This window comes from Pleurodeles waltl, chromosome 1_1 (assembly GCF_031143425.1).
Source record: "Pleurodeles waltl isolate 20211129_DDA chromosome 1_1, aPleWal1.hap1.20221129, whole genome shotgun sequence".
NCBI lineage: Eukaryota > Metazoa > Chordata > Amphibia > Caudata > Salamandridae > Pleurodeles > Pleurodeles waltl.
The window spans coordinates 980,206,400-980,222,657 of NC_090436.1; the positions used below are offsets into that span (position 1 = coordinate 980,206,400).

A 16,258-nucleotide genomic window follows, 5' to 3' on the forward strand; every position below is an offset into this window, starting at 1 on the left:
CCGTGTTACCCCTGTGTTATCTGACAATTTGGACATACAGTATTATGTGATTGCAACATATGCATCATGTCACACTAATAATACAAATCAGAACAATGACTGTCTAGTAGGCCTTCATGTATGCATATTTCCTTGCTTATACTGTGTTGTGCTGTACAACACCCAATAAAATGTTTAAGAAAAGCAAAGACGTCCTTCATAGTTTAGGAAGTACACAGAAAGTGCAGTTCTTGTAGCTTTCATTTCCGCTGAAAGAGAAACTAGCAAAATCATTTACACTCAACAGGTACCGTGGAATGTAAAATGCTGTGAAGAAAGGTCAAATCTGTTTCCTAGCTTGTTAATATGAGTAGTAAAACAAATGTAACAATTTGAAAAGCTGCATGATCCTCGTTATTGATGAACAGGCCTCCTTTCTAGGTCCTAAACCACTGTCATACATATCAATGTTGTTAATGCACACACAACGACCATGTTAGCATACAGCAAGGTTTGTGTGTTGTTTATAACATTTCCTTAAACGTATAATAAAGGGCGACATGTGGTATTGACTCAGATATTTTTATTCATAAAAAGCCTGGGCCAATGATGCTCTCTGGCAACTATTTCTAACATGTCATCCAAGTCGGAAATTCGGACAGAAATGTAATGCTGCACACATTTCTATGCTACTGCACATTTATTATCCTTCTCTTGTACAAACTGCGAATGGGTATTTCCCTGAAAAGACTGCCATACTTACTTTTTATTTGCAATTACGTATATACAAGGATTATAGAAAGTAGAGGATTTTGCAAACAGCGGTGCAATAATGGCCATTGCAGGTGTGATCTTCCTTGGGTCTCCAAAAGAAGCCCATAGACATACAATAGAATATGGAGACCATGCCACAAGGAACATGACAATCATTACGACAGACATCTGTAAGATAGAAAACACAAAATAAGTTATTGAAGCGTACACGTCTGATGAAAGTATTTTTATTACTATAGTTAAAACATATATACAAGTCTGACTACTCTACATAAGGAGCCACATTTTAAGCCAAAGTGTGTCTTTCCAAGTGTACAAGTTCTGCATTGTGCCTTTGTGAATTGAGATGAAGGACCAAGAAAAATTAAATATATTAGTCTACTTAAATTTCTAAATGTATGTGTAGGAAAGTGCCCCTTGTGGTATGGTTACCGCCCACGTTTTGCCTGATATTGATGCTGACTTGAATGAGAGTGTGCTGGGATCCTGATAACTAGCCCCCAGCACCACTGTTCTTTCCCAAAAACTGTACCATTGTTCCCAAAATTGGCACACCACTGACGGACTGAAGGTCCCCAAGGGCTGCAGCATGTATTATGCCACCCTGGGGGACTCCGCACCAAGCACATGCACACTGCCACTGCAGCTTGTGCGCGTTGGTGGGGAGGAAAAGACAAAGTTAACCTGGCACCGCTCTCAGGGTGCCATGCACACCAACCACTGCCTATGGCATAGGTAAGTCACCCTTCTAGCAGGCCTTACAGCCTTTAAATGGGTGGGAACACTATGAGCATTATTGGCCATGAGGAATATCTTTTGATCGAAACGCGTCGCCATTAAACTCTGATTTTCAACTGAAACTGTGGAGTGCAGTGTTTTCGAATGCCTGTGAAAAGTGGCATTTCCTTTGTGTTATATATATATATATATAAACCTAGGAGGTTTCCACTGGTCAGACCAGTGGAAACATTGTAAAATGTAATAGGGCCGGGGTGGGGACCACCAGCTCTGTGGCGGGCTCCCCCCCATGGGGCTGGCAGAGCAGCGGTCGGCCCGCCAACCTCGTGATGAGGCCCTATATCAAGTAATGTAATAGAGTTGGAAGCTGTAAACTATTCAGGATGCCCAAGGGCCTGGTAACCCACTCAAACAGGTTCGGCCAAGCAATTTTCTTCATGTAATCCAAAGAAAAGTAAGCACTTGAAACTCCAAACAGTATACATACCCCCAGTGTTCGCTGCAACAGACCCACATTTGGCATCCTAGATCTTCAGTAAGGTCTGATTCAGTTTGTTCCCAAGCCTGACAATGAGGTCAAAAAAGCGCTCCCACTGTCCTCCTAAAGAGAGACCGTTTTGCAACCATCAAGGGGGTCCAGGATCCTTTCTGATCAAGCAGGACACCAAGGCATTAAAAAAGAGGGGACCCAAGGGATTTCCACCTCCGCAGCACAGTGTTTTCTACTCTGCGTAGATATTTGGCCCATGACCGTAACATGTAACTTCCCTAAATTAGTTGCTAAGTCGAGAGAGGTCATGAAACTCACAAAAGAGTCCAACATTTGTGAAAGACCAAGAGCAGTCCTTGCTAGAAGGACAACGTCATCTGCTTAAAGGAGAACTGGGCTAGATCTCTTTCCCATGTAAGGTGCGCCAAAACCTTCCAGTAGCAAATGGCCCTCGAGGTGGTGGACATACAGGCCCATATTTATACTTTTTGACGCAAAACTGCGCCAACGCAGTTTTGCGTCAAAAAAATTAGCGCCGGCTAACGCCATTCTGAAGCACCATGCGGGCGCCGTATTTATTGAATGACGTTAGCCGGCGTTAGCCGCCGGCGCTGTCTGGTGTGCGTTAAAAAAAACGACGTACACCAGGCAGCGCCGGCGTAGGGGGAAAATGGCGTATGGGCGTCCAGAAATGGTGCAAGTCAGGCTGAGGCAAAAAAATCGCCTCAACCCGATTTGCGCCATTTTTTTACGACGCCCATCCCCCATTGAAATGACTCCTGTCTTAGCAAAGACAGGAGTCATGCCCCATTGCCCAATGGCCATGCCCAGGGGACTTCTGTCCCCTGGGCATGGTCATTGGGCATAGTGGCATGTAGGGGGGCACAAATCAGGCCCCCCTATGCCACAAAAATAAATAAAAATAAATACCTACCTGGACTTACCTTAATGTCCCTGGGGTGGGTCCCTCCAGCCTTGGGTGTCCTCCTGGGGTGGGCAAGGGTGGCAGGGGGTGTCCCTGGGGGCAGGGGAGGGCACCTCTGGGCTCATTCTGAGCCCACAGGTCCCTTAACGCCTGCCCTGACCCAGGTGCCAAAAGCCGGCGCTAATGTGGGTTTTTTAGTCCCGCCCACTCCCGGGCGTCATTTTTGCCCGGGAGTATAAATCCGACGCAATAGCATCGGAGTCATTTTTTAAGACGGGAACGCCTACCTTGCATATCATTAACGCAAGGAAGGTGTTCATGCAAAAAAATGACGCTAACTCCATGAACTTTGGCGCTAGACGCGTCTAACGCCAAAGTATAAATATGGAGTTAGTTTTGCGTCGAATTTGCGTAGAAAAAAACGACGCAAATTCGGTGCAAACGGAGTATAAATATGCCCCACAGTATTAATAAGAATGGGGCTAAAATGCAAACTTGTCTAAACCCCCCTGGTTATTAGAAAAGTAGCCCGTACAGTCCCCCTTCCCACTGTACCTTACACACACAGTCATTTTTAGATGCAAGTCGGCCAAGAAATGAACGATGTCAGCATCAATTCCTAAGGAGATCGCCAAGGGCCATTATTTTTTCCCATTCACACTGTTAAATGCTGATGTAGGGTACATAAACACCAAGTGGACATTACCAGGCCTAGGTACAATGAATTGATTGAAGATTAAATATAAATTCAAAAGCTGATCAGTAGTATTTTTCCCCTGCCTAAAACGATATTGAATATCAGAAAATATCCCATTCTGCATTCCCACTTGTGAAGACGAGTCAAGATAACTCTTCCAACAATCTTGACAGCCGAATCAAGTAAAGATATTGACCTGTAACACTTGGATCTGTCTTCACAACCTTTTTAAAGATCAGGATGAACTCAGAGTTGACCATGAGGAATGGATTCAAGTTTTAGCTATGACGTTTAAAAAACATAGTGAACTGGGGGCCCACAGGACAACATCTACCTTAAATAAATCTTAGAGGGCCCGTCTTGACCAGGGGCCTTGTTAATACTAATCCACCCAATTGACTCCCTGACCTCTTCTAGTTCAACTGGAGATTAGAGTACTTCAAAACGGCAAAAGACTCCGCCCTCTATCTCTAAGGAGCCAGAGTGCTATACATGCCTTTAAAATGAGCCACCCTTTTGACCGGGGCATTAAATATGGGGCCAGAGAATGATTGCTAGCAACCACACGGCACTTGACAATTTTCCAAAATTTAGCACTGCAGTTCAAGAAGCAAGGGCCTGCCAAATCCTCCCAGGCTTCATGCTGCAGAGCTTCCTTCCTATTTTGATGGCTGCTTTATATTTCCCCCTATAATCGGACACTTTGTCTGCCCCTTCTGGTTTACATTGAAGGGCCTGTTATAGATCACAGTGACTCCTCAAACAAACCTCGTCATTGAGGTGACGCTCTATGTCCCCAAACCCCCTAGCGGGTCAACATAGCATTAGTTCTTGAACAAATATTAATAAAGGCAGCCAAAATGTGCTCGTCGGGCAAATCTACAGAAAGGCATGCTTCAAAATCCCTATAGCAAATCTTGACCAACTCAGATACAAAGGACACCCTTTCCCAAGTAATCCTTCTCCCGCCTGTAGCTCTCACTACACTGTTGCCCTTCAAAAGCATATAATGAGCTGAAGCTCCTGTGGTGTACCAACTCGTAAATATAACAATAGGGGTATTATCGCTCCAGGCCTGTTGTGAATTAACATACTTAATTATTATCAGATATAACAAAGCTGAAAGGAGAACATGACCGATAACAGTAGCGACCCCCTTCCAGTAAATGAAGGTTTAAAGGACCTTTATAGGCCTTTCCCTAAACCACTCCAGCCACAGGATAAGTTGAAGTCGTACATGATTTCATTCAACACTTTCCCTGAGAACTATGCTTAAAATGAAGAGAGTGATCTTCCGCCTCATGAGGGCTACATCTTTCAGGCCACAGTTCGTATCACACAGGTGCACATTATAATCTCCCAAAATGACCACTGCGATAAAAGGGTTGGAGGGCAGATAACTGCACCGGGGCATCCAGAAGTGCATTCAGGTGATAGAAATTCAACAGGAGGATGCTCCTAGAAATAGAAAACAATAAAATAGCTCCCAGCAAATAGTTAGAACCAGTGTCATAAGAAATGGTGATGTAGCCCAAATCATGAGACACTAGTGTGGCCAGGCCCACCTCGGGTCTGTTGGACAGGGAGGAAATAGCCGGGGAGAAAAAAGAGGTGAAGCCCTCTATTAAAACAACATGAGAAACATCCCAGGTGTCCTGACAGCAAAGAATGTTGAAGTTCTTTAAACATTTTACCCACAAAAAATCATTCATTTTACCCATCACCCAAGCAGTATTCCCGCTTGATGCTGCTAGCCCTGCTTACTGGACCCAATATGGCCTAACCTCGATGAGTTTATTTTGCAAACTGAATATGGTGATTTGAGTCAGTCCACCCCTTCGAGAGCACTCAAAACAGAGAACCTGCTGGCAGTTAGGCCTGCAAAATGATCCCTAGTGGGCCCCAAAGCTTCTGACGAGCATGGCAGAATGAAGACTATATGCCCGGACAAGGAGGGATAAAAAAGGCCAGAGGGGGGACCCAAATTCTAGAACTCTATTCAGAGCACTCCGCTAGTCTATAACTCAAGTGCTCAACAAACTCTTTACTGTGGAGATTCACCATCACACAATCCCCAGGTTCAATCTTATGACAGGGGCCTACCCATCCTACCCTCCTGGCCATCAAGATATGCCTGAAAAGCAGTATATATTTATACAGATGTGTAATTTAAAATTCGAAATGACGTATTTTATTTCACATGAATTCTTATGGGGTCTTTTTTAAGTCTGCTGCCATTATTTTCTAGTGTTTTGCAGTACCCGTGAGTGCCCATATGTGGTGCAGGAGTTAGTCCGAGGCTAGGCTATAGTACAGTTAAGACTATTTTGTGACCTTTTTGGCTTTAGTAACTTTAAAAATTCAATTTGAAAATTACAATCTACTTGTTCTTTGGTCAGGATTGGTGTATGTATTTTCATGTACCTGCCAAAATCCCTCCCTACCACTGCCTAACTCCTTACCACTCTCTAAAGCTCTCCCATTTATTAATACATATTTACCATTTTCCGGCCACTCATCAAGTTTCCTTTCACATTTATTACTAAACCTACATTCCTCCATGTGCTGAGACCTCTGCAACAAGGGCAGAGTACTCTGCATAGAAAAGAGAAGCAGATGTCTCAACACATAGGTTTATGAATAGTAATTGACAGTACTTGAGCAGTACCACTGTAATACTACAAAACGCATTACGCAGTGCGGTTTGTGAATTGACTCCAAAGTGTTGAATTTTGTTGTACCACTTTTAGCCAGTGTATTTAAGACCTTTGTGCTGACGTGAACTTTTTTCCTTACACCATACATGACTTTATTTTGCACCATGGTTAGCTTCTGCTTCCTTCTTTGAAAGGCCTGCATTTGCTGACATGCAATATTACAGCCTAGGTCAGTAGTACTCAACGTTTGCCGCCCTCTTCACATTTACATGTGGTCCCAGATGAACAGCAACGCTTGGATGCTGTTTAATCGACTGAACACTAGCATTCAGAAATTTTTTAAATAAACCCAAGTATTTTTCTACAAAGTATTTGAAGCAAAAGAAAAGAAGCAAAGAATGTGTATTGCACCACTTAATTTTAGAAGCACTTTCGTTGTTAAAGAGATTTTGCAACAAACATGTAAAAATATAAGTTTTTCTACAAAATTCAATAACATATATTTTATTAACATGAAGGAAACAAATCACCTTAGTATATCAGAGTATATCAGTGCAATGGGAAGTATTATTTAAAAGTGACAGTCTTCAAGCAAGAACTTAGAAACAGTCTTGCCACCACACTACGCTGACAACAATGCCAATGGTGAATGAAAAGGCGCGTCAGTTGCTACGTGCACCCTGTGGGTGGCGAACACTATAGTTTATTAAATCAAACATAACAGGATGGTTTGTAGAGCACACTTCCTAAACTCATATATTTCAAGGTGTTCTCATATGTGAGAGTGAAGAAAAAGGAGTCAAAGAGAAATAAAACAATTGCCCAGGATCACACAATTCGGTCAAGTGGAGAAGCCGGCATTCATACCAGGTTTTCTGGTTTCACATTGTGCAATTCAACCATTAGATTGTGTAGCTCTCCCTCTCTCACTTTACATCACAAGTTAACGCTTTGTCTTTAATTCTTGGCACATGAGGTTAGAGCATGGTTGGCAGGCAGAAGCTGCATGAAGGCTCAGCTTGTTTTGGGCTTGAATGTCCAAGAGAACTTCCAGCTGAGCCACAGCCAGGCACTTGGCTCGAGCATGGCTTGGCTCACCCACCTCTATCACACAACACATATGAAGTGGACACAGGAATAGAATTTATATGATTTGACTATTATCAAAAATTTGGTGGAGTAGGGCTTCTTAAACCACAGTGAAGGATTCCTTGTTTCAAGATTCATAACTTTATTAATGCATCATATTTTTGTGAGTATTCTACGAGACTGGGTGTTCTAACTCCCATATATAAATCAATTAATTGTTGAAGTACAGTCCTGTTTTCTTATCAGATACTTACTACTAGTGTTTCACTTAATTTATGTTTTTCCTATCTCTGTTAAAAAAGGGCAAACAATAGGTTGAGAAAGTGATTACCCAAGAGCACCCAATTTGTCATAAGGGGAAGCTGAGATAAATTTTAAACATGACTTCTTGCTCCATAGTTTCAATCTTGCTCATTACACAACAAACGCAGTGTGAGTGAATCTTGTAGTGAGACTTAGGGACAACTCTCACTAAAGAAAAGTCACTGTGCTGTTCCCTACCAGAATATTTTATGAAAGTGGTAAAGCAAGGAATAGACATCAAGTCTCGTAGTGCCATGGCTAAAACATTTCCACTGTCTTTTGTCATATGGTGGAGGTTGGTTCTTTGAGTTTGTAGACCTCAGCAAATTACACATCTTCTTGGGTCTGGGGGAGGGGGGTCTTTGTCAAGCATTTTTTGTAGCACTCTCTACCTTAACTGACTGTTTCTAAGCACCCCTAAGATAAGAAACTAAGGCATTATGAGATTGTGGGGCCTAAGATTCTAGGTCATTCCAATTCAATCATCAAGTGACATCCTTTGTACATTTAATTCGCCAAAGGTAGTAATGGCAAGCAGAGAAGGCCTACCCCAAGGTGCAAAAGACACTGTGTTGCCAAATCTATGACTCTTCTAGAATCTAGGAGCTTAAATTAGAGGGTATTACAGAATGAAACCTTCAAAATAACTTGACGACTCAGTTTCCATTTCATGTACATGCTCTGCTTCTCCTATGCCCACGTTACTCCTCCCACACCCTCCCTCTACCTCTACCCTCTTTACATTAATGTGGCCCTTGGTCACACAGCCGACCATAATTTCTGTCCCTAGAAAAACATCTCTGAGTAGCCATAGTCTAAATAATACCACTGCCTGGACCACTAACGTATGGTGGGCAATTTGTTAACAAAAGTGCACATTTTAGCCAGGGTATACAAGTGCAAATTGTCGGAGTTAACAATGGCTTGGCGGAGGAGAAGGTAAAATAGGTGTCAAACAGTATCCCTAGACTTTGAAAATGTCGTCCACTCTTGTTTTGAAATGTGTACGAGTACGGAAGATTGAAAGCTTTTTTTTAATGGCACATGTGGCTTAGCCATCAACATATTTGTTTGGGACCAGGAACCGTACTTGTAAAAATAGAAGTCTTTGTGAATCGGCCATCAGAGTTTATTTGAAGGAGATGTATTTCAGCAAGTCTAAAAATAATGAGTAAAATGATAGGGCCATTTTACATGCATATCTATTTTATTTGCATCGTACAGCATATGCCATAAATAAACCTAGGCCCATATTTGACTTTTTGACGCAAATCAGCGCTAGGACAGATTTGCGTCAAAAAGTTTACCGCCGGCTAACGCCATTCCAACGCACCAGCCGGCCTGGTTAGAGTAAAAATAAATTACGGTAACCGGGCAGCGGAGGCGAAGGAAAGACTGGTGGTTGTGCGCCAAAGAATGGTGCAAGTCAGGCTAGAGTAAAAAATATTGGCTCTAACCTGACTTGCGCCATTTTTTAACGCACAACCCCCATGGAAATGACTCCTGTCTTAGCAAAGACAGGAGTCATTCCCCCCTGCCCAATGGACTTCTGTCCCCTGGGCATGGCCATTGGGCACAGTGGCATCTAGGGGGGACCAACTTAGGCCCCCCATGCCACTTAAAAAAAACAAAAATTACTTACCTCTACTTACCTGTACTTACCTGAGATGGGTCCCCCCATCGATTGGTGTCCTCCAGTGGTGGGCGAGGGCGGCAGGGGGTGTCCCTAGGTGCAGGGAAGGGCACCTGTGGACTGCTTCCATGGTCTCCCACCATGGAAATGAGCCCACAGGTCCCTTAACACCTGCCCTGACCCAAGCGTTAAAAAATGACGCAAATCAGGCTGTGCGCCATTTTTTAAAGGCCCGTCCCCTCCTGTGCGTCAAAATGACGTGGAAGTATAAATAAGGCGCACATGCCTTAAAGTCATTTTTTGGACAGGAACGCCTACCTTGCATGTCATTAATGCAAGGCGGTTTCACCCATCCAGAAAATGACGCACACTGCTGAATTTTGACGTTCGCTGGGTCGGGCATCAAAGTATAAATATGGTGTTAGGTTTGCGCCCAATATGGGTCAAAAATTTTGACGCAAATTCGGCGCAAACAGAGTATAAATATGACCCTAAGGCCCATATTTAGACTTTTTTAGCGCTGCATTTGTGCCATTTTTTACGCAAAAGTGGGGCAAACTTACAAAATACAATTGTATTTTGTAAATCTGAACCTCTTTTGCGTAAAAAAGCGGCGCGAATGCAGCGCTAAAAAAGTATAAATACAGGCCTACAGTGCTTTGTAAGGTGTTTCAGGGCCTAGCCATTGATGTGAATTGTATACATAATTCCTGCAAATTAAAAGACCCCAATGGCTTGAATTATGGTTGAAGATAAAAAGCTTGGACATTCTTGGTGCTGGTTATCTAGCAGCTTATTTTTCTTGGTTGTTTTTATTTCAAAATATTTAATTAAAATCACATAAAAGCATCAGGGGCGTGTTTGGAATGTTACACCACCTAATAACTGTATTTTCTTGGGTTATAGGTGTTTTCAGTGGGGTGTTGTGAGATATCAGTAGGATGTCAGCAGGAATTTGTACATATACACAGACAAAAAATGCACACACTGTGCGAAAGTCCCCATAAATATTGGTTATTTTACAGAATATTGTGTTTTCTCTCTTAGTGCTCCTAGCAAAGACATTCCTCTCCCTTTCCACTGCCACTGAGGCCCCATTCATGCATACCAGCCTGATTGTTGGAAAATCTGAAGCTCACACACCCCAATTTTACTGCCCATCTATCCCCTGAAAAGCATAGAAAAAAGCAACAGGAGAATGTAACACTAGTCATGGCAAAATACACTACTTATGTGCCAAACATGTTTTTTTTCGCTGTTCTTTTATAGACTGAGATAATTACACATTCAAAAATATATCCTTTTATTCATTTAATCTTAATTAGAATACTTGAGTAGGAGTGTACTGGATAGGAGGTGGACTCGATCCAGAAAATGCAAACTTGGTGAAAAGAATGTGTTTTCCAAAGCTATCATGTTCAGTACATCTCACGGCCAGAGCATGCTTTGGCGAACAGGTTGGCCCTATTGTCTTCAACAAGTTCCCAACAATTTGAAACTTTCTGAGTCAGTCCATGGATTAGTGTATAAGTCTATTGTTGGAGCAGTGTCAGTCCATGGATTAGTGTAGAAGTCTATTGTTGGAGCAGAAATGTCCCTCGCATGGTGACAGACGTGTACACCTGCCCTAAGTGCCATAGCTGCAACAATGTCTGATCACTGGTGCTGTCTTTTTGTCACGGACAAACACGGATCATGGCTGGGTGCCATGACATACGCCTGTCTCACAGATTGTGGTCTTGTTGGAAAGGGAGTGGCAGCCAAAGCGCTACCCTCAGGTGCGGTGGTGGCAGCATACCGTGTAATGATCAGTAAGAGTGAACAGGCCTTTTACCTGCGTCACTGGAATGAGGCCTACAGGCTCACTCATGAAAAGTTTGGCTACTGCGTGCTTAACTCACCCTTGGCCTACATTATGTTAGTATGTAGTGCTGTGCAGTATGTGTTACATGCATGTGCCTTGGAATAGTGCAATATATGGAACATTCTTTGTTCCATTTTAGGAGACCAACTCTGATCGGAGGAGCAAGAGGAGGTAGAGGAATCCACCAACAGATTTGTGGATTGTTGCATTCCAGTGAGCCACACTGCAGAAAGAAGAGCTAGACTCTTCAGTTCACTTCAAAGGGTGCTTTTTGAGTCAGGGACAGGTCATTAAAAAGGGTACTGGGCACATCTCAGGATGGAGATGGGGCTGATAAGAGAATCATAAAGAGTAGAACTGAGGCCCTGCAATAACCTTTTGATGCATAGATCGATGTGGCCGGCATCTAGATGTGAACCTCTAGTCACTCTCATGACCAGAGTTGTGGGGGATATCAGATCTGGAGTCACACCTGCTGTGACAGACTGCTTTCCGGTGGAAGGGTAGGGCAAAGAGAGGGTACTTCAAAAGAAAGCAGGCCCCCATCACTAATTTCAAAGAGCCAAACTCTAAATCACATTTGGTGCCTGGAAGTGGTCTATTAGAAGGAGAGCTTGCAGCCCCCAAAAGTGTGAACTGTCAAGCAGCCAGTCAGGCTGTGTGAGGAGAAAAAGCTCTGCAGGACGTCTGCCTGTGACCAGGACTGGAGGCTAAGACCTGCCAGTCACCCAGCTGGGTGAAGGGACATCAGTCAGGGAATACAAGACCACCTGCCCCTGCAGCACAAGTGCCTGCCTGCTTGCCAAGACCAGTGTGCTCTGTGAGGGAGCTCCAGTGGGGCCTGCTGCAGCCTCCACGTCACTGACAGGGACTCTCGAGGAGACTCCTTTTGTGCAATCCCTGCTGGTGCATAGTAAGACTGATTGAAGGGCCGGAAGGCCCCAGGGAAACCTGTCTTCCAGATAGTGCTTTAGTGATGGGACACTTTTGCCAATAATCAGTTGGATCGTGACTCCTGAGGCATGGACTAATAGTGGGGTTTAACCTGAGTGTGGCCTACAGGGAATGAGGAAAAACCCCTACTGCTAGCAGGAGGGAAGTGGGAGCCAGGGACCTGCCTACCTAACATCAGAGGTCAGACCACAGGGGGCTGCATGTATTGTTTGTGTATGCCGTGTTTCACTTTTTGTTTGAATATAATTGCTCCTTTTTCATAAAATAAAGTATTTGGCTGGACAGTCATTTAATGCTGCTACTGAAATTATTTGAGCCGTGAGCAAATGTTCACACCCAACCCCATTCCCCCCATTCCGCCCCTGGCACTGACAAGCCTTGGACTTCTCGACCTGTGGTGTTGCTGAGAGTTAAGTGAAGAAGGGATACTTGGCCCAGTTGCTTAGGATCCACTGTAGGTCGGGCCCTGAGATATCAAGTGTAAAAGGCCTCAACACCCACGGGTCCCCGTAGCTCTTGCTTGTCCCGTGGTTCTGAAATCTATAGTAGTTGATATGTAAGACTAGCCAGAAGGGCTGTGTGATGTGACAAGGAAGACGGGACGGACATTTTAGCGAGAATGGTGGCGTCCGATTGCTGCTGTTTTGCATAATCAGTAGATCCAAGTACAGCTCAAAATCCACAGAAACCGAAAATCAAAAGGGGAAATAATATTTCCTAAACTATGAAATAATAACCCTGAGTATCTTCCATAAAAGCTGGAACTAACTAAGCTATGCATGTCCTTTCAACAGGGTGACCATTAGGCTTACTGCAGCCTATGCATTGAGTAAGTGCCGTAAGTACAAATGTATGGATTGGAGCTGTTGGAGGGACACAATGGGGAAAAGTCCACAACGCAGCTTGGTTCTTTCACTGCCAAATCCACTTTTGGCATCTAGTACAACTAAGAGAGAAGGGGCAATGAAGTGGTCTCTCTTTGCTGCCTTTTATGTGCCCTTGCACGGATAAAGGAGGTCAGGCAATGTAGTTTTTGCTTTTTTATTATAACTGAGGGCCGCAATGGTAGAAATACAAGGTGAAAGCACCAAGGTATAAATAAATACCATATACATTATACGACATTATACTTACAGCTTAAAATGTGAAGAACGCAACTAGAAGAATGAAGAGGAAAGGAAGCAAAGAGGATGAAAAAGAACGAGTTCAAGGCGGGGGGAAATAGTCTTCAGCCAGATAACTTTTCTGAGTCAAGTAGCCAATAACGGAACGCCATTTCAGCCAAAAAGCGTACTGCGTATTTCGTATCCTAGATATAATCTGCTTGAATGTCAGGCAGCTTCTAACCTTGACACAAAGATACTGCTGACAAAGGTTCTCTGCCAAAAGAGTAGAAGGACAGTTGTCATGCTACTGAAACACTGCTTCCTAAAGCTGGAATTTCGGCATTACGCATAAACTTTTGTTAACTGTGGTGCAAAGTTTGGAAGGCAGGCACTGGCACTATTCCTTCATCAGGATTTCTCAAGACAGCTGGGTCAAGGCACAGAGCTGTAAGTCGCAAATTCAAATCCCGGCGGTTTCTTCTCAGTCCTTCATCTTTATGAGATCGGCAAAGTACCCAATAAACAGGGTAATGGTAACAACACCACAGGTCAGAATACATAAATTACACTTTTGCACTGATAATCGTATGGCCAACCAGTGAAAATACAACATTTGTATGGAGTAACAAGTTCAAAACAAGCGTTGACTAAGCCAATCTTTCAGGCCGACTTCACAATTCTTTACTGTAGATGGGCTAATCAAATGCCCTTTTTCTTTGAATTTAAAATCTGAAGCTATATCCTACATTCTCTTGTCTAACCCCAGATATACATTCTACACACTAAGGCCCATACTTATGAAAAAGTGGCTCATCAGAGCTGATGCACCATTTTTTCTGTGTCCCCCTAACAACACCATGGTTGTGCCGTATTTATAATATGGCACACCATGGCGGGTATTGGCACAAAAGCGTCAACATTTCTTCCGCTTTCTTGTTGCTTTGCTACACTAGTTTAAAATTTTGAATGCCAGTGTAGCTAAGTTCAAAGAGGCCCATAGGTTTCTACGGGTGTATCATTATAACGTCTGCTCTGAGCAGGCATTAAAAATGACGCCAAAAATGCTGCAGTTAAATTTTACTGCACCCCTTTTGCGGTCCTCCTAGCGCTGGAACACCCCCTTTGCATACATGATGCCTGGTGTCCGCATATTGTGGTGCAGAGGTTACAGAGGTTACAAAGTGTCACAATGCATGCATTGTGACACTTTGTAAATAGGGCATGGGGAAAAGGCCACCTTAGAGTAAAAAAAATATATATATATGCTATGGTGGCGGTAAGGCAGCGCAAGGCGCTCTTAAATATGCCCCTAATACGCTGGTCACATTGTTCACACTGTTACCTAATCAGAGTAATTTATTTTGGCTAGCCCCTTCACACTCCATAGCTTTCACAATAACACTTGTAATTGATAAATGCTTTACGTAACAAACACAGAAATCCTCAAAGCGGCCCTCCTGACAGAGTGAGAAAGCTGATGATACAATATTCACTGCACTCGGGAAACTCGCCTCATAATTCTTTGAAATAATTCTTTACAAAACATTTTGGCTCATAACTCAGCCTGTGGTGGTCCTAGGACAATGGGACCACCACCAAAACATTCATGACAATGTGCTCTTTCTGTCTGTATTGGCTGATTGAGTCTCCACACTAGATTATTAGGGACCCCAAAATAATAACCGCTCCCACCATCCAGTGTCTGTGTAAGTTCTCTCATGGCTGCACCTTTTGTTTTACAGCTGAGAGTAGTTTGTGTTTTAAGGGTCTTGTTTGTAATATCATTGCAATAGACCTGCCAGCCATAACATTTGTAATGCACTACGCTCTCTAGGGGTTAAATATATACTTGCACTGCATTATTTTTTGCCATTCTATTTTCATGTGGTTATGTTCTCTAGGGACTAATTATATGGTTACATGACAATGCTTCTGTTTTTAGTGTGGTGTCCTCTAGAGGCTGTTCTGAGCATTACAGTAAATGTACTACAATATTAGAGGCACTCAGAAACTTGGCCCATAATGCTTTTTAGGGCGCTCCTTTTACAAAACATTTTTGCTCATAACTCAGCCTGTGGTAATCCTAGGACAATGGGGCCACCTTCAAAACGTGTTCACCACAACATGCTCTTTCTGTCAAGATCAACTCTGGGTACCCATACTAGGTTAGTTGGGGACCCCAAAATAATAACCCATCCCACCATTCAGTGTATTTATAGGCTCTCTTATGGGTGGAAATTTGGTTTTGCACCTGGGAGTAGTTTGTATTTTAAGGGCCTTGTTTAAAAAAATATTCTAGTAGGCTTACTAGCCCTTTAGGCATATACAGGGTCACTGGAATTATGTGGCATAAAGAACCAACATATGCAGCAGGGTTGACCAATTAATGTGGCAAAATAAGTCCAGTTATAAATTTACAATATCAATAGCTCCAACTCAAGTAAGTGAGCAACCTATTGTACTGCAAATGCTTGTTTTTATATTGTCATTGACCAGCAAGGCAGCATCTGCAAGCACTATATTACAGGCTATTGTTACTAACATACACTAATTTCTACATTATGGCTTTCTGCTTAATAGGTTGTAAAATAGAGACCACAAGTTGGCCTTTAGCTGTACTAATTCCTTACATTTGAGGCACAGAAAAGAATCACCTGCCCTGATGATATGGTATGGATTTAAATAGCACGGAACAACCTAGCACTACTGACAAACATTTAACTACTAACACTGAACAGTTTACTTTCACATCATCCTGGGTCAGCAGCATGCACATAGGTGTCCTGCATTCATGCCTCATTGTATGTGACCCTGCACATTTGCTGTGATAAATGCATTATTAGTCTCCAAAGTCAAGATCTCAAAAAAAGAAACTAGAAAATGCATGCAAGCTCAAGAGTAGTAGTTTATTAATTTTGTATTTTCATTTTGGTTTTTCTAAAACTAAATTTTACCTGTATCACGAAGAGCACAAAGAAATCTACTGAGATATCTGGAAGGGTCTCTTTTCAATGGGATGCTAAAGTGGCTTTTAGGTCTCGCACACCAG

At 43.0% G+C, this 16,258-nt stretch overlaps 1 protein-coding gene across 1 annotated transcript in view; it reads right to left on the bottom strand.

Moving 5' to 3' along the window:
• RRH (retinal pigment epithelium-derived rhodopsin homolog) overlaps positions 1 to 16,258 on the bottom strand; it is a 280,798-nt gene that overhangs the window by 15,988 nt on the left and 248,552 nt on the right. Inside the window, exon 6 of the mRNA XM_069230250.1 lies at positions 743 to 921. Coding sequence (XP_069086351.1) covers positions 743 to 921 — 179 coding nt within the window. The remainder of the gene's footprint in view (positions 1 to 742; positions 922 to 16,258) is intronic.